Consider the following 21,198-nt stretch of genomic DNA (forward strand, 5'->3'; position numbering starts at 1 on the left):
CACTGGAAGGCCTTAAAGCCACGACGAGTTTGCAGTGCTATTAGCAGTAATTCTTGGCTGGCATGTTTACACTTGTTTTCATAACTTTTTAATTTTTTCTGTGTCATTATTATTTTTGAGCCTTTATCTTAGACTATTAATAAGTAACCCATGAAACATAGTGAGATTGAGGAAGAGTCTGTTAGGATTACACAGGTTGAAGCTACAAATTTATGCTAGCTCATTTACAATGACTTAATCATTTTATTTAGTTGTATAATATTGATTTAAACTGTTATGTTATGGTAACTCCCACCGAAGCTAAAGAAAGTAAGGCAAGGATATTTCGCTTTTAACTATATTTTGCTCAGTGCTGTAAGTATTCCATTCATGCAAGTTTGATAAATTATATAAATTAGTTGCATTTCAGATCCAAATAATGAATTGGGACGCGTATCAAACAACATTGATCAGTTAAGACTTGCCCTCGAGACCTTCCCATTCCGCTATCACTCTTCAAGAACTGTGATCTTTGTTCCATGTAGCTTGTGTAAAATTAGTGACGTAGAGGTAATATATTATTTGTTTTTCACTATGTATTCTAGATAAAAAAAAAATCGAGGTGACGGGTAAGCGAGAGTGCCGATGACGATATTATACCCGCTCTGTCTTCGGGGTCGTATAGTTTAATAGGCAGAATAAAGATAACCAAGAGCGCCACGGACGAAAACTCACACACTCTGTTTTTGTGGCTGCATAATTTAACAGGTGGAATAACCGGTATCAGAATAAAGATTTTTTAGTTTAGACTTGCTATTGAGACCAACTGTAGTCTTTATTCTATATCTATATAGCTTAGGTAAGATTAGTGTCTTATAGGTAGTTTGAGATCTCTTCTTTCTGAACTAATTGTAATTCAGGGGGTAATGATAGAATTTAAATCTTGCATGATTGCTGCACCTGTTTATAGTTGTCGACTGCAACGTGCCCCACAGTACACACTGCTTTAATTTAATACAAATAGGACGTTAGAAATATAGCTGTCGTCATTATTGAAGTATTGTCGAGCCACGGAGTATGTCATTTTTTGGGTATCTTCTGAATTCCAAGCCTTAGGTTTTTTGAGTTTGTAACAATTTTGCTAGGGATATAATCCCTACCAGGGTAGTCGTCATTCTCTATTAATTGTAGCCTATATTCAGAGGGTAATTTGTAAAAATTATTGTCAAAAATGTTACATAATTATCGAGTATGTGGTAAAGTGATTTTAAGGTATTACTACGAAGTTGTAGTTGATGCCTTTATTTCTCCCTCTCTTGAGAGGATAATTATGGTCCTAAGGACATTGAACTCTGGCTATGTGTCATTGGCTATGATCTGAATATTAAAGCGTCGCAGCTGGGTTCTTTCGAGGGACTAAAAGAAGAATTTAGAGAGGTTGGATGTAACAAAACACTTTTATTCAGCTAGAACACAACGATACAGGTTCTGATAATATAAAAGCCACTGGGACTGGTTGTCCTAGGGAGTCAACAATCATAAGGAATCTACGATAAAGTACAATACAATAAGATACTTGAACACTTACATTAATTCGACAATATACCATGGTGTTTTTAAAATCAAAGAATCAAAAGTCAGTCTGGCAATAAATTAGTATATTGCACTATATTTCCTCATAATGTATCTATGACAGATTGCATTAACCATACTTTATATTGGCTCATTAACTTACATACCAAAGAAGGGAGGATTTTTCAATTTTTCTTTAAGTATATACATACCAGGATGTGTTCCTTATCTTAATTAAATAAAAAAAACAAGTTTTTTTAAATGAAAGTAAGGAACGACGTTAAAACTTAAAACGAACAGAAATTATTCCTTGTATGAAAGGGGCTGTCCCCTCCTCAACGCCTCGCTCTTTACGCTAAAGTTTTTTATTGTTTGAAAAATAGAGTTGTGATAAAGTCAAACTTTAGCGTAATGAGTGAGGTGTTGTGGAGGGAACAGCCCCTTACATATAAGGAATAATTTCTGTTCGTTTTAAGTTTTAACGTCGTTCCTTACTTTCGGTTAAAAAAACTTGTTTTTTTATTTAATTTTTGAACTTTTTTGAGTTGATACAGATTTTGATTTTGGCTCACCGTGCATGAATAATTAAAAACAAAATTTGCAGATTAATTTTACTTTTATTTAGTTAAATGGCTTTTTCGAAACTTGTTTGATTTTATTTACAAACGTTTCTATTAGTAATAAATATACGTAAATTACGAATTAACTTACGTAACGAATATTCATATATTTTTAATACGTATATTAGGGGGTTTGCCCCCTAGTCAATACCTTGCTTTTTAAGCTAGAGTTCGAATTTTGTTCCAATTCTTTAAAAATGACCGCTTAATCACAAAGGCCGTTAATTAGAATGAATAGCTCTTATGAAAGTACTATAAAATCTTTGGCTTAAAGAGCGAGGTATTGACTAGGGGGTGAACCCAATAATATATTTAATATTCTCTGTTCGTTTTAAGTTTTGATGTTGCTGCTGTTGCAGTTGAAAAACTTGTTTTTTTTATATTTAATTTCTGATCTTTTTTAAATAATGCTGGGAAATCCGGCGTCCCCTTCATAGCAACTTCACTTCTCCCATGAAAACTTCCTTCATGGACAGATCCTCCCACATAACCTCCGACCCAACCACCCCCCAGCCCCCCCACCCACTACCAGAAAAAACCCCCCCTGAAAACGTCTTATACTTCCCAATAACCAATACTATATGTTAACATTGGGTAAAGTTCATAACTTTCAGCCCTCGCCCCGGAAACTTCGGGGGATTAAGTCATCCTAAAAGACATAATTATCATATTTTCGAACATGCTGAACAAACTGGCTATCTCAAAATTTTGATCGGGTGACTTTGGGAAAAAAATGAGCGTGAGAGGTGGCCTAGTTGCCCTCCATTATTTTTGGTCACGTAAAAAGGGCACTAGAACTTTTAATTTCCGTTCCAATGAGCCCTCCCACGATATTCTAGGACCACTGGGTCGATACGATCACCCCTGGGGAAAAAAAACAAAAAAAAACAAACAAACAAATAAACACGCATCCGTGATCTTTATTCTGGTAAAAAAAATGCAAAATTCCACATTTTTGTTGATAGGAGCTTGAAACCTCTACAGTAGGGTTCTCTGATACGCTGAATATGATGGTGTGATTTTCATTAGGGTTCTATAACTTTTAGGGGGTCTGTCCCCCTTTTTTCGAAAATCAGCCAAATTTTCTCAGGCGAGTAACTTTTGATGGGTAGGACGAAACTTGATGCAACTTATATATTTTAAATCAGCATTAAAATCTGATTCTTTTGATGTATCTATTGGTATCAAAATTCCGTTTTTTAGAGTTTCGGTTACCATTGAGCCGGGTCGCTAATTACTTACAGTTCGTTACCACGAACTGTTTGATAAAAAGTGGTATTTCTAAACTTTGTATTTGCGTCTTAATGTTTTTCTAAATTCCAAATTTGAATTAATTAAAAAGCGTCACCACAAGTACACAGAGTTTAAAAAAATCGACAGTGGGCTGGCTTAGTACAGATAGGTGGCCAACAATATTGCCATTACAGAACCTGATCGTTCCGGGTCAAACAGTTGAATAGGTATCATTTCTGAACCCCAAGTACTTTTCAATTTGTTATAGTATGGTCTGGGGTGTAGCCCCTGCCAGAGGTATTTGTCTTTCTGTATAAATTGTATATTCTGAGGGTAGTATATGATTTATAGAAAGGATAATCGTATCCTGTTTGTAGCTCTCGACTACACTAAACAATACAGAGTGGGTTGGCTTAGTACAAATAGGTAGGCCTATCTATAAATGATGTATAGTACTGGGCTTTTAATTACATTTTACTGCGTATCACTCTAGATTCTCGGTGGCAATATTTTTATATTTGGTATAGTATTGCATTCATTGTCTAGCCAAATTTGTACAGAAAATGTTTGCTTTCACGAGTTTTAAAACAAATGTAAAATGGTCGCAGTATTTAGTTCGGTCGACAATTTTGCAACATTTAAAAAATATTTTTATTTTATCAACAACTATGTTTGAACTTGTGGATTTCTGCGGATTATTGCCAAATAAGCTTTATATTGTACAAGAAAGAATAATCTCTATTTAGATTTGTAGATTGCTTTAATTTATTTTTCACTTAAAAATGAACCTTTTTTGCACCAACAATTTCGACTTTTCGCTGTGGTCTTTATTCATTTGTCAACATTTAAATATATTCAGACATTTGTGAATCACAATAAGCATTAATTTCTATTATTTTCTCCCTTTTTCATTTCTGTAACACAGCCTTGTAAGGTTCAGAATATGTGGAGTATATAAATAACCAACAAACATTAATAGAATATAGCTTATAGTTAGTACAGCCTAAGCAAAACGAGGTAATGTCAAATATCAAAATATCCCCCCCCCCCCGTCCTGCATTTCTAGGTTCTTTCAACTTCTTGAAGTATGCTCTCACTTTTCTAATTCTATGCTAGTTTACTGACGGTCATAAAATTAAAGCCGAAAGTGTATCTGGTTGACTAGTAAAGCGGTAACTACTCTCTCTAGGGTTGCTTGTCAGCGAGTGGCATTGATCAAACCCATGAGAGGATTTATTGACAATTTTTATTGGCAGTTTTTATAATTTACTGTTTAGCCATTTATAAATCTTCCCAATCGACTTCCCCTCCCCCTTGGAGGAGTGGGAGGTAAGGCACACCCTTTCCAAATCCATATATCAACTACTACCCATGTATATTTTTTTTCTAGGAACAAAAGAGACTTACTTCTGCGTTGACGGATGGTAAACTACCAGTGCATATATACTTTAATGAGGAGTTTAACTTCCTGAAGCCTACTGAAAGGAAGTCCATTCTAGGATTTAACACCGATGGGGGCATTACCACAAAACAATCTGGGGTTAAGAAAGTGGGTAGTCATATACAGCTGTTGCAACGCAGTGCTGGAATCTGTGCTGATATATCTTTGAAAACAAACGGTGAGTACTTACCAGGGGCGGATCCAGGATTTTTTAGGGGGGGGGGGGGGGTGAGGGCGCAAAATAGGTTGATCCGACGAAAAAAAATTTAAGGGGGGCACAAAAAAGGTTGATCCGATAAATTTGCGTTAGGACCAAGTTTAATCAACGCAAGCTTGAGTTAATTAAGTAAATTACACTACTTTCGACTACGCTAGTGGGGCGCACACCTCCTCGCCCCCCTGGATCCGCCACTAGTACTTATATTAATCTATATACTAACTACCGTAATTCAAGAAATCTCCCCCCTCCCCCGTTGTTTTCAATAGATTGCTGAAAATCTTTGGATCCAGTTACTCGGTAAAATGTAGAGCCCCTTCAGGCTTTAGCATAAACTTTCTCTCTCCAGGTTTTCTTGCATCGGCTTCCTATTATGGGGGCCTGTAAGGGGTTGGTGCTAACTGCTGGCTGATAATTTGCCTCCCCCCTATTCGATTAGAGGAAAAAATACACATGATGGTGATTTTTTTTCGTTCTAGTAAAGGTATTATATTTTCCAGCAACTGGAGTCTTTTAATACTTGGCCCAATTCCTTAGAAAAAGCTTTCGCAAGTATCATGTTCCTTGACTCTGAAAAAAATAACTCATACATTTGATGACAGTTTGCACCGAAAGTTCAACTGTCTAATTTCTGCTGTGTAATATCAAATATGATGACTGTGTTTCCTCTGCCGAATTTTTTCTATTGTTTTAACATTTTATATGAAGGTGTAAGAGGAAAATCATTATTGGTCACTAAAGCATCTGCTTTCAAAACAAATGGTCGAGCCTCCTTCGCCAATGGAATGTTTTATCGTCCCCCCTACCTCACATAATTTTAAGCGCTTGATTGTAAGATATGTGTGTCCATGATGTCCTACAATAAAATATATAAAGACAGGAGCTTTCAAATTTTTGCATATCTACTGAAGAGGACATACTTATAAGTTGGTAAGCTCCAGACGGACTGTGTGGAGGTTTTCAGATAATACCGCAATGCGAAATTTGCCTGGGTATATCCCAGAGATGAAACCGCGATAAAGCCTCCAAGAGGAGTCTTCATTCCCCACTAATTAGCCTATGGTGTTTTGGCTAGTTTTTAACATATTTTATACCCAGACTTAAAACAAGGCTATGAATGTCACCCAGCCATTTCATATTAGTGAAATTATAGGGGGAATTGTAAAAATCTAGAGATTTAAAGGCTGGATCTAAACCTACCTGCCTACATTTCATGTCCTTAATATCAACAGATATCCCAGATTTGATACCGAAAAAGTTGGCCTTTTCAGCACCGATTCAGGCTGTTCCAGGGTATAGAATATAGAATCCATACCCGTACTAGTCCAATTAATTATAAAAGTTTGGAAGAATAGGAAGATAAGTCTGCAAACCAAGATTAAAATATTAGAAGCTACAGTGATGACAGTGGTCAAATATGGCTCTGAAGCATGGACGCTCCGAAAAGCGGATGAAGATTTGCTAGATGTTTTCCAGAGAAATTGCTTAAGGATTTTTCTGAAGACCCGGCTGACTGACCGTATTTCAAACAATAGACTATACGAAAAATGTGGTTCAATACCGCTCTCTAGGGCTATAATGAAAGAAAGGTTGATGTGGCTAGGGCACGTTGTGCAGATGAAGGATGATAGATTGCCGAAGATTGTTCTTTTCGGCGAACCGTCTAGGGCTAAGCGGAAAACAGGTCGTCCTCGTCTGGGGTGGGAGGACGTCATAAAGAAAGATTTAAAGGAAATGGGATTTTCGTGGGCGGATGTAAAAAGGGAGGCTTTGAATAGATTGGGGTGGAGGAGGAGCGTGCGTAGCTGTGCTGGCCTCACGCGGCTTGGTGCTGCGGTGAGTGATATATATATATATATATATATATATATATATATATATATATATATATATATATATATATATATATATATATATATATATATATATATATATATATATATATAGTACCGGGAGCTCATACATGATTGTTCGTTATCGCTTGTCTTTTAACCGCAGATAAAGTGAACTTCTTCTTGATGTCATGGCGTCAGGTTAGGTTCAATACAACCACCCTGGAAATGTTGATTTACATCTTCGCCGTGCTTCGGACGGCCCTTAGATACAGGGTCGAAATATTCATTGATATTTTGGCATTCCACTGTCTTTATAAAAATGTCCCTTTTGTTTCTACTTGTAATTGCTTGCTTACTATTGACGGTTCGATCATTGCTTACGTTGAATGAAGCTAAAGCGAAACATTAGTTCAAATTACGGATTCGTTCGTGGAGCTCTTTGGATAGCAAGTTACGTCCTAAGAAAGGCAAACCAATTCATTTGGACACTGGGGAGATGGCAGTGCAATTCGATACCATGCAAGCAGCAATCTCAAAATGGATCTCCTTTGTTGCTACTCTTTCCTCGGAAAAATAGAGGCGAGGAGGGAACTAGAAAACCCTCGTGATAGGTTTCTTGGACATGCTGAAAATGATGGTTGAATTTTCATCAAAGTTACACCCCTTCAATGGGAGTGTTTCCCTCTTTTGACCTAAATTACGTGACTTTTCTATATTTCGTATATCTTGTTTTCTTATTTGTCTCCTATCGTATTTTGAAAAGCAAATATACGTAAATGAGTCCTGTTTCTTGAAAGTATTGTAACACTAAAATTAAAATTTAGTATACAAAATCATGTTTAGTAAAAGTCACAAGTCATAGAAAATCATGTAAATCTACGCGCGCTGGGCTGAGAATCCGTGAATTCGGGTTCGATCCCTGGTGTGGTCAGTTTCTTAGTTTGGGACGCGGGTCAGTGGTGTGACCCAGTAAGCTTAGCCAGAGTCAACCCAGCTCTAAATGGGTACCTGGAGAAATCTGGGGAAGGTAAAACAGGAAGGGTTTGCGAAAGCATAGGTTGGCTGGCCCCCAGCCCCCCATTGCACTTCCTGGCTGAAGGGCCACGAAACGGAGATCAGCACCGCCTGTTTGGACCTTAAGGGTCTAGTGCCGCATCCTTTACCTTACCTTTTTTTACCCTCCTATTTAGAATAACCCTGAATAAGATATCAAAACAAACAGAAATAAAATTAAAAAAGCTAATTGTTTGAAGCGAAAGCAAAGATAAATCCTCGGTCTCTACGCTAAAGTTTGACTTTCTTTTCCCCAATTCTTCAAGAACAGATGTCCCGACACATGAGCAATGCGATAAGGCAATATGTATATAGAACACTACCAAATACAAACTGGCTCTATTTGTTTCATTCTAAAATGCTTTCACTGGGGCACTAATCAAGTTTTAAGGCAAAGAGCATGAGATTGACCGGGGCGGTAGCGCTCTCCATATACAGGATAATTCCTATTCTTTTCAAATTTTAATGGCGCTTCTTCTTCTTCGGAAAAATATCACTTGAAGTCTAAAAAGTCTCCTTTTGGCTTCAGAAAAAAAAATTCCGCTGGTTCATTTGCTTCAAATATTGTTATTCCTCTTTCCAATTATATTTCCAATTAATCAAACTGACGCAGGTTTCAGGGTCAGGTCAACCATGCTAAACCATATTATTCCATCTTTAAATAAAACGAATAATCTCCCGAAATAATATTCTTTAGTCGTCTCCTGGCAGCTTGATGTTAAGTAGCTCACTTGTGTCAGGCTTTATTTTGAGTCTGTGAAAAATATTTATTGTTTTATTTTCCGATTTTGCAATACTAATGCAGCTAAAGGTGTTGTTGTGAAATCTCAGCTCACTTGAAAACTAGTTTTTGAAATTTTATTTAATAAAAATGCGAAAACGCTAGAATACAAAAACTAAATTTTTCATTGAAAACTGAAAATAGGTGGATGATATTTCCCCCCAATATTACTCTTTGTGTGGATGTTTTATTAGAGATAAGATTTCCATCTTTTTGCATTAAATTGAAAAAAAACTCATTTTCTGATACTTTCTCAACTGGTATTTGTGAAAAGGTATGTAATATCATTTGTACTCTGTGTTTTTAATCTGGGACTGCAGTTTTAAGCTAAACGTCAACATTCAATTTCCTTTTTAGGTACTATTTTTGCATCCCATCGGCTTGGCGACCTCAAAGGGGATACTTCAAAACGTTCGATCACAGCACTGGCTAAGCAAATTGCTTATAAAACAGTTGTTCAGCCCTGCCAGGTTTGCAAGTGTGAAGAAAGTAGACATTTGACTCAAGCAGTACTTGTTTGTGAGCCTTGCAGTCAATAATAGCGCCTTTTAGTTAATATTCTATTTTTATTAGTCAGCTAAATTAAAATTAATATATTAAATTGTTTGTGATAGACATTTTGAAAACAATCTTTTCCTAGTATGTTTTTCTTTACTTCACAGGCAAAATCTGTACTCAAACCAAAAAGACTTTCTCGCTTTACCCACAAAATAAGGATTGTAAAGGATCTGTCCAAGAAAAATAAAAAAATAAAATATCTGTGAGATTGCTTTGCAAGAGTACAAGATTGCTGTCTCTAGAAGTTTAGCTTTTCTTTTTGCCGTTTTTGTTTTTCACAAAACGCTTTATTACTCGTTCTGACTGAATTCCATGCCAAAAGCAGGTGGTTGCGCCACATATTCGAAAGCTGTTGGAAAGTTATTGCCATTTGGCAATAAATACAAACAAATATACATAAAAAAGTATTACTATATTTTAAACTATAGTTTTCCATTATATTCCTTCGCAATTCTTATTTAAACTGAACCCTACATAGTATAGTTCGACTGGCTTAAGGCGTTGCAGAAAGTGAATCATTTTGCGAACCTCAGCCTTCTTGTTTTGTCGGCTGACCGTCACAGAGACAAAGGGCCTGTTAGGAAATTCTCCTAAGAGACCAGTCATCATTGAGGGTTATCCAGAACTATGGTCTGACTAGTGAGATCTTCTTTGAAAGACAATGCAATTTTACATCAGCGAATGTGGGTGGCACCACAGGGAATCCCAAAGCGGCCAAATTGGCCAAATGGTAATTCCTTTGAGCTGATTTTTACCGCTTTCCTAGCAGGTAACATTTTCAGCGACTGCCCTTTCCTCAACTTGTCCATTTCTTCCTCCGTCAAAAAATATCCATTTAGATGTCTGAGCATTTGCCCACTTTGCCACCGATGTTTTCATAATGTCTTTAAATAGCAAAATTTCCAAGAAGAAGGAATGCTGCTGAAAGGAATCAGCCCCCAATACCTGGTAGGTATACTCGCTAGATTCGTTGATACTCCTAACTACAGCGCACATATTGAAAGATCAGTAAATGTCTTGTAAGATGAATGGATAATGGTCACAGCTGCGTTACACACGGGTGCATTGTTTTGGAATCTCTCTCAATATTACTATATGTTTGTATATACTTTATAGTCCTTACGTAAGGGAAATGCGGTCTGCATCAAAAGTAAAGATGTAAATCTGCAGTCTTTGTCAAGAGGAATGGGTGGGGGGTATTCTCAGTATTAACGGAGAAGCCAAACAAAACATGATTATCTTCCAAATAACTGAAGTGCAAGGTAGGTATCGGAAATGCCATTCTCAGACTGCTGCTTTTAAGTTCGAAATTTGAACTCAAATATTTCTACTATGTTGAAGAGTTTCAACGACTTTCAAAGATGTTCATTTCTATTTTCAAAAGCCAAGTTTATTTAAATGAACACTAAAACATTTTGCTAATATTTTATGCTCTCTCCTATTGGCCTGATCAACAATTCTATGAAAACTAAATCAGCAGACACTTAGTAGTAGAACAGATTAGTAGTTTTGACTGAGCCCCACCAGCTATTTATCCAAAATTGTTCTGTATTTTTGCGTTTTCTAATATTTTTCTGTATGAAGATAATATTCAAGTGTATTTATTTGAAGTTATTAAAATTCACAAAAAAAATACGTAAATACAATATTTAAAATTCGGGAGGAGAAAAAAATAATCCTTAATTTGAGGGAATGTCCTTACAAGCAGATCAAGTTCATTTCAAACGAAACGGTTCGAATAGGAAAAGGTTATAAAAAAATATTTAAAGCAAGTGGGAACATCATAGGAGGGAGCTGAGTGAATTTCTGAAGACTCTGGGCGGAGGGGAACTGGCAGCATCGTGCTGCCAGCTGAGACAGCTGTGCTGTTTCAGGCAGCATCGTGGCCTTGAAGCTTGTAGACGTTGAATCCTTTTTTCGTCAATTTTCTATGGCTAATAAATTGGCGCTTGAAAAGGGCCAATATCTGACAGGGATGACACACTGCAGTGATAACAGGAAGCAGACAAAGTGACCGCTTGAGAATCCCAAGATTTTACAGATTGAGAATCGCAAGATTGAGGTTCAAATTTTAGGAACTAATCAAGTAAATGACGAAATAGAAAAATAAATGACATTACTCATACTGGTCTCAAAACGTCTCCCATTCATTATTGTTATATGCTGTTACATATTATCCCCTATACAAATCGCAGAAAAGTAAACAAAAGAAAGACTTATATATTGAAAAAAGAACAGATCAATTATAAAAAAAGCGAATATCACTCTGGTCTTATAGAGTACAAAAAAACTCAACTTGAATTATTTTATAATGTAACTGTAAAAATATATAATAACTAATCCCAGCTAAATGCACTACACAATTGGACTAGATTAAGCATACCTAAAACTTTTAATAGAAAGTAGTCAAAATAGTTCTATAACAAATATTTGTGCTATCTGGATACTGTGGCATATTTAATTACTTAAAACAATACTTAGTTTACTTTGTCCCACTTTTAGAAAGTTTTCAAGGGAACATTACCTAGAAATACAATTCCTTTAGTTCATATCCTTTATCAGGTCTTGATTTTCAAAATTCCGAACGCATACGCCTTGGAAAGCCTGGCAAATATAATTTATTCACAATATTATAATTCCTTCAGCATCCAACCCCCTCCCTTCTGCAAAGAATTATAACATTATTATTACATATTACAAAAGCAATATTACATTATTATAACATTACAATTATTACTATAATTTATATTATGATATAATTTTTAGCAGCGCTATTTATTGCATTAATATTGGCCTGACAGAAAAATACACAACTTCAGAAATAAACACGAAAATTCTATCTTTTTTCATAAAAAAAAAATACCACAAAGTCTATTTATTCCCTTTATTCTATGGTTCAGCTAGGATTTTCACTTGTTTTTAATAAGAGTTCTTACGTTCTTAAATATTTCAAAAATTTATATCTAGATCTTTCTTTCTTCCAACAACGATCATTTTGCTGGTGTTTCATATGCCACTTTGGTACAGCTAACTAGAAATTATTTTCCCAAAAATGCTGGGAAAACATTTTGGACGTAATCGTAGATTGAAATTTGGAGAAAGTACGACATGCGTTGTTTAAGAAAGAGAAAAAAAAAGCATAACAAAAACACCTGAAGCCAAGTACCGCAAAGCTGTGTCATTACTAGGCTGTACCTCAAGGGCCGTGACTCCTCAACGGAGAAGCCCTTGCGACAGGCAGCTTTGACCAGGATCAAATTATAATTTTTCCAAAATAAGTAAGGCAAAGGGCCAATTATTAGAAAACAAACTTAGCTGAAATTTAGATTAACATTATCTTCATTTCCGCCGCGCTTGCTTTGCACAATTTAGTTTAAATATTTGATTTTCTTATTTACTTAGTAAACAAAGTAATGAAGGCATATGGTATCATTCCCATGGGCATTGTTTGTTTACTGTTTTTCCGTTGTAGGCTCATTACAGTTACTAGTTGGGAGAATATACAGTTACAAATCGTCAATGGCTTACTTTTGGTATCCTTTGATACTTCTTAGAGTAAGTAAAAAAGGACCAACAATATGTTTTCTACAAAGGTATATCAAATTGAATTTCTTCCATTACGTTGTCTGTCTAGTGAGAGCTACGCCAACAAAATTCGTCTTCTAAAGATAAAAAAGCTAAAAAGAAAAACTTTGGCACATTTTTGGGCGATAAATATTGCCCCGTTAGAATGGAACTATTCTATGTCCAATGAGCCCTATTTTTCGAGGAGCTATTTGAAGGATTTTAAAAATTTTCTAATTTTTTAAATATAAACTCTAGCTCAAAACTGTTTCAGCACAAATCTAGAACTAGATAGAGAAGGCACAGTTACGGTAATTTGGACATAGAATAGTTCAATGATTACAGCATTCGGAAAAATTACATTCCATCATAGCCATATGATTTGAGATATGTCAATGAATTATCAAAAATTCCAAAAGGTACCCTAGAATACACCTTGTATTCGGTAGTTACAAAACCCCATCTTTGGGAAATAAATGGCACAAACAAATTTCGTCAAAGAAAATAAATATTATATATAATTAATCACATAATAAAAAAAATCTGCAAAGAAATATATTTTCTTCACAAATGTAATAATGGCAATATTAAAATAGAACTATTATTCCTTCATTATCTTTTTTTATTCTGGGAGTTTTCTCAATTAAAGTCAATATCACATTGCATTTTGACAACAATCAGGAAAGGTCAGCCATTAAAAATTTTCAATGCGGAATATTACCAAGGATTTACAATATTTAATTGTATGTGGTTGGATCAAGTGTTCTCTATCCCTCTTTTTAATGCAAATGCCCTCCCGCGTGTCCTTTATCCCTCCCTTCTTTTTCGTTATTTCAGCTGCCTCTAATAGGTTGGGGCTAAATCATAGCCATTTTAATTTATAATAGACAACAGGCAGCATCTGGTTTTTCGAACTCCTTTTTCTTAAGAGTCACCATTACATGTTTTATAGGATATAAAAAAAACTTTCTATTAGCGAAAAAAACTCAATGTTTCACCGTTAATATTAACTACCGAATTGCATTAATTTGCAATATGAATAGTTTATTTCCAGTTTCTACTGTTTCTGTCCATCTTGGATTGAGCTTCCATTTGAGATACTAAAGCAATGCTAGTTTTACATATTCAACGAATTAGAAAAGCTTCAAAATTGATGGTGTCGAAAGCCTATTCTATCTTTTATACAATACTACTAAAAAAGGAAAGTGTTACTATTTAAAAATGAAAGTTTAAGATGTGACAAAAAAGAATTTAAATAGTTGCAAGTCATTATCAAAATTAAATTCGAAAGTTTCAATCACAATTTCAAAATAAGGCATGAAACATTAACTTAAAAATTTGCAAATTGCTTAGCGTTCAACACCAAAATTGAAAATGAGTATCACTAAAAAGTATTGTAAAATCACGGTACTAGTATGATATACGCCCTACCTAATGTTCTTCTAATATATTGTTCTGACACTCAATCCTAACGAAATATACCAAAGTAAGGTAAAAATATAATACTTAAGAAACAAATTTGGGCTATATATTTGAACATGAGAGGGGAGGGGTAAGGTATAGCGGATCTGCATGTTAAGTATAATTATTCTGCATACTATGTAGTAAGAATTGTTTTCTAGCTTTACAGTTTCCAAATACTTTACCCCCCCCCCCTAATGTGCAAATATATAGCCCGAATTATATATTTTCCATCTATTCTGTTACTTATCTTTGTATTGTCTCACGCTAAGCTGAAAGAAACTAACATAAAAGAAACGGTTTTATAATGCGTCGATGAATGAACAACTTGAGCGGTAGAGCGTTTATCATACAAGTACCAAAATCACCTAGAGTTCTTCTTTTGATTTTTGTACAACATCTGGGTTACTTCCTTCGTCCCCTTTACCCCCCAAAAGGCTGCAATTAGGAAGATCTTCTCTCGAACCCTTTTTGTCACATTCACTAATTAAAGTAGAATTAGATAATTTCTCCAAGTCAATAAGCTCAGAATCTTCTGTGTCACTTATATAGCCGTCTTCGCCAACGTACCGCTGAGGATAGACTAATAATGGTGCAGCTGAGAAGGCATTCAAATTACGAACAGGAAAGTGTTTGCTCCATTCGTCTCTGAAGAAGGTGAAAAAGAAATGATTATTATTATATATGGCAGCGTAAAAGACTTGAAGAGTCCTTTCGACACTTACTTCTACTTTACAAACAAATTTCAAGTGTTTTTTTTTTTTTTACTACGGCAATATAAAAATCCAAGGACTATGTGGGGCTTGCATTTATTTTACGTTAATATGGTATTCATGATTATAACGTTCAATTACACTCAAAAAAAAATTTAGGCTATAAAAAAGAATTACAATGGATAACCCCCCAAGATTTTTCCAAAGACTCCGCCCTAGTAAAAAGAGTAGACTAAAACGCTTTTTTTCAGTTTTTTCTCATACAATCCTTTTTATGATGGCAATGCTACCATTAGGCGCGTAGAAAGTAATTTATTTCGGGAAAGGAGCAAAATACGAAAAAATAACATTCAAATTACAAGAAAAATATACAAAATTAAGGAAAAAGCCATGAAGATTCCAAAATTTTGTAAAGGGGAGAAAGCCCCTATAGCCCCCACCCCACCTGGCATACATGACTGTCTGCTAGTGTCATAAAACCTATTTCAGAGTCTAGCTAAAAAAAATCGTAGTCAAGGGTAGACGTTCGCCATTCATGGACCTAGACAGTAGCGTAGTTACATTGTTTTGGAAATTTAAAACTTTCTAATTAATCGCTTTCAAACTTTCTGATTAAATAATTGATCTTACAGTACAGCAGAAACATGTCTCGAAATCTACATTTTGATTGAGGAAAACACAGGTTCTTTGTAGATAATTTAAATTCTCAATTTTTTTGGCAGATCTTTCCTGGCAAATGACAGTTTTTGAACCTGCTCTTTGTTTTTGCAACTGCAACAAAACAGATATTAGCTCATTTTGCTGCGGATAGCCACATCAACCAAACTGTTCTACAAGGGCTTATAAAGCAAAAACTTTTTGGCGGATCAAAGACAAACAAATTTTCAACTCAATCCCCCAAGCCGTCACCGATATATTGCAGATATGTAATTTTGATAAACTTGCCCTAATTTGGGAGACAGAATCAATACAATCAACTTTATTTTTAATATTTAAAATATTATTTTTTATTCTTTAACTAAAATTACTTCATCTATGAAACTACTGAAATTACAGAAAAAAGTAGTCAAAATGAAAGAAATATCAAACGAACGAAAAGTTACTATACGAAACAACAATTAAACTTCTTGTTAACAAGAGTGTTTGATTTTTCTTTGATATCCCTTTTTTTTCTACATTCGACCATTTTATTCAGTCGTTTTCCTCAGAGGAAGAAACTTGCCTCTTCTTTCCAACACTCTGTGCAGGTACATTTACAACTAGTTTCCCCAGAACTTGTTTTGTATAGACTTCAACTCTACTTTTAACCTTTCCGTCACAAGGACAGCCTGGATCCTCTGGCTATGTGCCTGTTATAGTGTGAAATTGACTCCCTGAATTAATGATAGAAGCTATTACAACAATCGCCTAGCTCTAAAAATTTAACCATTTTAACCCAAAATATCAGAACTTAATAGGCATGCCAAAAATCAGGAGACAAACGCAAGAAATTCGTCGTACTATAAACAGCCTTGATCTGAGCTACCACTGAGATTTACCAATATTCCAAGATACGCTTGTGAAAAACCCATTCGTTTGAAAAAAAACTAAGATATTATACAATAATAATATAAGCACCTAGTAAACTTTTTGATGGTAATATATATGCTTTTCCAAACATCCTAAGCCCAGGACTAAAATTTTAAGGTCTTGGGTAAAAATTCCAAAGAGAGACAGCCCTAGCCTCAATACTAGACCGGTGACTGCTCATTGGTTACAAATGAAACAAGCAAGTTAAAGCTTTATCTTATGACACGACCGTCAGAAAAAACGGCAAAAACTGACCCACCAAAGTAATCTCTGGATATCAAAAGCACCATTAAAATATTTAAAAAATAAATACGAACAAAAACAAACGCTCAGACGCATTTTGATTTCCTGAAAAGCCTCGATATATATCCCAATATTCAAGTTCAGAATAGCATGAAGCAAAGGCAAGTCCCTAATTGATGAAGAAAAAGAAGAAGCCAACTTTCAGCGAAAATGGTCGCAGTTGGGCTGAATTATCTCGACTGAAAAGCCCGCTCACACTACAATAGAAGACGATTACAGCCTGGACCACTGAGTAGTGACTAAACCTGCGAGATCTTTTGGGAAAAATATGTTAACATACGCCAGAATATATATATTTTCGAATAAAGTAGATTGTTTTTTATGTATGTTCCCCTCCTTGGGAGAGACTCTTATTACCGTCAAGGGTATAGATCTTTCAGCTGATGAAAAATTAATTCTAAAAATAAAAAGGAAAGAACACGACAAATATTTCCCATGTTTTGAAAACGGAATTAAATGCTATTCTCAGGGCAATGTTTCATAACACAGCCATCAGCTCTGATTCCTATGCTGATAAATATTTTAATAGCCTGAAGAGAGAAAAAAGGAGATAAAAATCACAACGTTATGGAAATAAAAGCAGTTGCATATTCTTCCAATTGGGAAACTCCCCAGAAATATACCAAGATTTTTATTATTCCTAATTTCCCCCCTCAGAATTCACCTATTTTACAGATTTTTTAATTAGCCCTCCCCCTTTCCTCGAACGAAATCTGCAAGTAGTACCCATTGCTAATAGTTAGGGTAAATTGTATTATCCTTTGAGTTTTATGATCCAAGAAAACAAGAGCGGATCCAGGATTTTTTTTCGGGGGGGGGGGGGTTTACTAATTTTTGACTTTTTTTTGGGGGGGGGGGGTTACTAATTTTGGATTTTTACCTAGATTTTACTAATTTTCGACTTATTTTAGACTCGGTCAAAAATTTCGAGGGGGGTTCAAAACGGGTAACCCCCCCCCCCTGGATACGGCCTTGAAAGAAAACCATCTTTGTTTGCACTATCTGGTACTATAGAAGAAGAAGAAAATGTATCATCACTGAAAAAAAACGCACACCAGGATATCCCTATAAGTGAGACTCGGCCCGGATGTTATGGCATCACAACAATGGCGCAGTTGTCAGCAAGCAAGGAGAAATTGGTAAATACTCAATCACTAGCAAATTGGGCAACTAATTACGATCGAAACCGCAATGCAAACTTTCATACATATTAGATATGAAACAATAATTAAATACTTAAAAATCACAAAAATATGAAAAAAAACGTTGAAAAAAAGCTTAGACGATAATGGTTAAAACAAAAGTTGATCTTCAAAACAAGGAAAAAGAGCAACACGTAAAGCTAAAAGAAAAACGTTACATTTAAGATTAAACTCCACTACACAGCAAAAAAGCACACTTCTACAATGCATAAAAATCTAGTTCCTTACTCAGCATTGGAATAAAAAAACAAAGCATTTTCCTCACTATTTTTCAATTTTAAAGGATGGGAGCTGGGCAATTTGGAAGAATCTTGTACTTAGAGGAGGAGAATTTCCCCTCTGCCTTCCTCCCTATGAATGGATAAAAATTCAAGCTTATTAAATACCAACCAACAGATCGAGTATTTCGAGACAGGTGAAGATTTTTAAATTATCAATAAGTTATACTGAAAAGACTGGTAGCCTTGCTTCAACTTTAAATTAAATACTATTACCGAAATTGTGCGCTGGATTTAGGACTCTGTCCGACAGGGCGAGAGTTCGAATCCTAGTGTATCCAATTATTTGGTTTGGGACGGGGGTCAATGGCGTGACTTTGGAAGCTCAGCCAGAGTCGAACCAGCTCTAAATGGGTACCTGGAGAAATCTGGGGAAGGTAAACAGGAAGGGTGTGTGAAAGCGCAGGATGGTTGATCTCTAACCCCCCAGTGCACCTCTTGGCTGAAGGGCCAAGAAACGGAGATCAGCATCGTCGGTAGGGACTGTAAAGTCCGATGCCGTATTCTTTACCTTTTTTTTTACTATGACCGAAAAAACATATAAGCCAAGTCTCAGGAAAGACCAGATCAGGTTAGCTAGGCTGGTGACCAGCTGTTCACGACCAAAATTGGGCGTTTAAACCATCACTTTCCAGCGCAACTTGGTTTAATATTGTAAAGAAAGCAGTTGAGCTAGGTAAGTGAAAATCTCCGAGATGTTTTGGAAATTTGTATATTTAAGCTTATCCAATATATTAAAAGTACTGCTAAATATCAAAATATCAAAGGAAGTTGGTTCGGAAAAGGTTTTTTTTTCTACTTATCCCGAATGACACAATAGACAGTGGTCCACAGTGCAAATAAATCTAGGTACTTACTCAGGATGTTTATTGAACATTATCGGTAGATATTCATCTACTGGGACTAACTTCTTCAGTGGTTCTCCAGCCAAAAGCTTTTTGGCACCTTCATAAGTAATCATATAACTAAGAGTCCAATAACTATAGTCAACCTGTGATAAGGTCAATGCATTTTCAACCCACTTTTCACCTTCACGCAAGCGCTTGCGACCAAGGTATCTATAAAGAAGAAGCAACATTTATTAGTCTGTCTAATTAATTACGGCTAATTACCATGGTTATAGCTACAAGTGGCAGTTACATTTTTAATTCACCTAATCAAAGGTTCAGGGACTGATACAGGGAGGGGGCAGGGGCACGTGAAGGGTCGGAAGTTGCACTACTTACAGGAGTGGAGGGACAAGAATGTGAATGGGGAGCCTAAGCTGCAATAGTGCCCCCCAAACATAAATTCTTTACCAGTCCCTGCAATAGCTTACATGCGAAAATGTATATAAATTGCATAAGAACGAATATAAGAAATATAACTATATTAGCTGGTGGTGAGGTTTGCAAAATTCAGCGGTAGGTCTATTGATTATCGTACTTTTTGGCAAGGCCATGCGGAGCCCCCCTCCCCCAAAAAAGCAGGGCTTCCTAGAATGGAGAGGGAAGATGCCATAAGAAAGGTCTAAAGGAAATAGGAACTTAAAAAGGGGGAATGAAGAGCGAAGCAGTGAATAGATGAAGGGTGGAGGGGGAGCGTATCCAGCCCTGTTACCTTCAGTTGGATTGGTGCTGTGATTGGTGTCGGTAGGAATATTAATAGCAATAATGTACCTAGCTTTAACAGAGAACAACCTTCAGAAAATTGGATTGCTCTATCTTTTAAACAATTAGGGCGACATTTAGTCTCCGAATCAAGGGGGTTCTTTTGCTTCTAATCGCTTTAGTAGTAATTAAATGAAAATTTTTTTTTTTTTCAACTGAAATAAGGAGCAACATTAAAACTCAAAACGAACAGAAACCATTCCTTACATGAAGGGATTGCCTCCCTCCTCTATACCTTACTCTTCGCGCTAAGGTTTTGTAGAACTTCTAAAAAAAAATTCTTATTCTTATTAAACAGCCTTTGTGTTTCAGGAGTCGTTCTTAAGAAACTGAGACAAAAAGCCAAACTTTCACGTAAAGAGCGGGGCAACCCCTTCATAGATGGAATAATTTATGTTCGTTTTGAGTTTTAATGCTGCACCTTACTTTCAGTTGAAAAGACTTATTTCTTTTATTTAATTTCAGATCATTTTTCAAATAATGCCGGTAAATAGGGCTCCCCTTTCAAGTCGAGTGGATTAGTGCGTTGGATTTAGGATTCTTTGTCCGAGAGGGCGAGGGTTCGAATCCTAGTGTAGCCTACCCAATTATTTGGTTTGAGACGAGGATCAGTGGTGTAACTCTTTAAGCTCAACCAGAGTCGACCCAGCTCTAAATGGGTACCCGGAGAAATCTGGGGAAGGTAAACAGAAAGGGTGTGCGAAAGCACAGGATGGTTGACCCCAGCCCCCTATTGCTCTTCCTGGTTGAAGGGCCAAGAAACGGAGATCAGCACCACCGGTAGGGACTGTAAAAGTTCAATGCCGTATTCTTTACCTTTTACATTTTCTTTACCTTAAAGAAAAACTCCCTCCCCTCACGGGAAACCTATATTCCAAGATTTCAAGAAATCGAGGATCAAATGCTGCAGAAAATTCAGTGATCTACAAAAAAAATTGAACTTAAATTTGATTAAGGGTTGTTGGGGCACATCAAACAACTTTTAATTCAGAGAAGGGGCTCAAGTGAGTGAGAATCTCTTAAATTCTACCGCATCAATGCTAAATCCTTACCAAATCAAAATTTACCGGTGATTTTACCTGTTTAATTTTTTTCGGGGGGGGGGGGGAGGGGGCGGGAGGAATTTCTTGTCCATTTAAGTTTTAAATTTACCCTTTATTTTTTAAGGGA

General features: G+C 35.9%; 2 protein-coding genes across 2 annotated transcripts in view; one reads left to right on the forward strand and one right to left on the reverse strand.

Annotated features, from left to right (window-relative positions):
- Nucleotides 1-9,348, forward strand: part of LOC148949030 (uncharacterized) — a 387,072-nt gene extending 377,724 nt beyond the window's left edge. The window contains exons 54-56 of the mRNA XM_089095093.1: nt 410-549; nt 4,795-5,023; nt 9,089-9,348. Of these exons, the coding sequence (XP_088951219.1) occupies nt 410-549; nt 4,795-5,023; nt 9,089-9,270 (551 nt within the window). The 3' untranslated portion in view covers nt 9,271-9,348. The remainder of the gene's footprint in view (nt 1-409; nt 550-4,794; nt 5,024-9,088) is intronic.
- Nucleotides 9,349-11,493: 2,145 nt separating this feature from the next.
- Nucleotides 11,494-21,198, reverse strand: part of LOC148949033 (glycosyltransferase 25 family member) — a 58,975-nt gene continuing 49,270 nt past the window's right edge. The window contains 2 exon segments of the mRNA XM_089094871.1: nt 11,494-14,962; nt 19,237-19,437. Coding sequence (XP_088950997.1) covers nt 14,683-14,962; nt 19,237-19,437 — 481 coding nt within the window. The 3' untranslated portion in view covers nt 11,494-14,682.

Source organism: Artemia sp. Qi Xiang Cuo, chromosome 9, assembly GCF_049724085.1.
Source record: "Artemia sp. Qi Xiang Cuo chromosome 9, ASM4972408v1, whole genome shotgun sequence".
NCBI lineage: Eukaryota > Metazoa > Arthropoda > Branchiopoda > Anostraca > Artemiidae > Artemia > Artemia sp. Qi Xiang Cuo.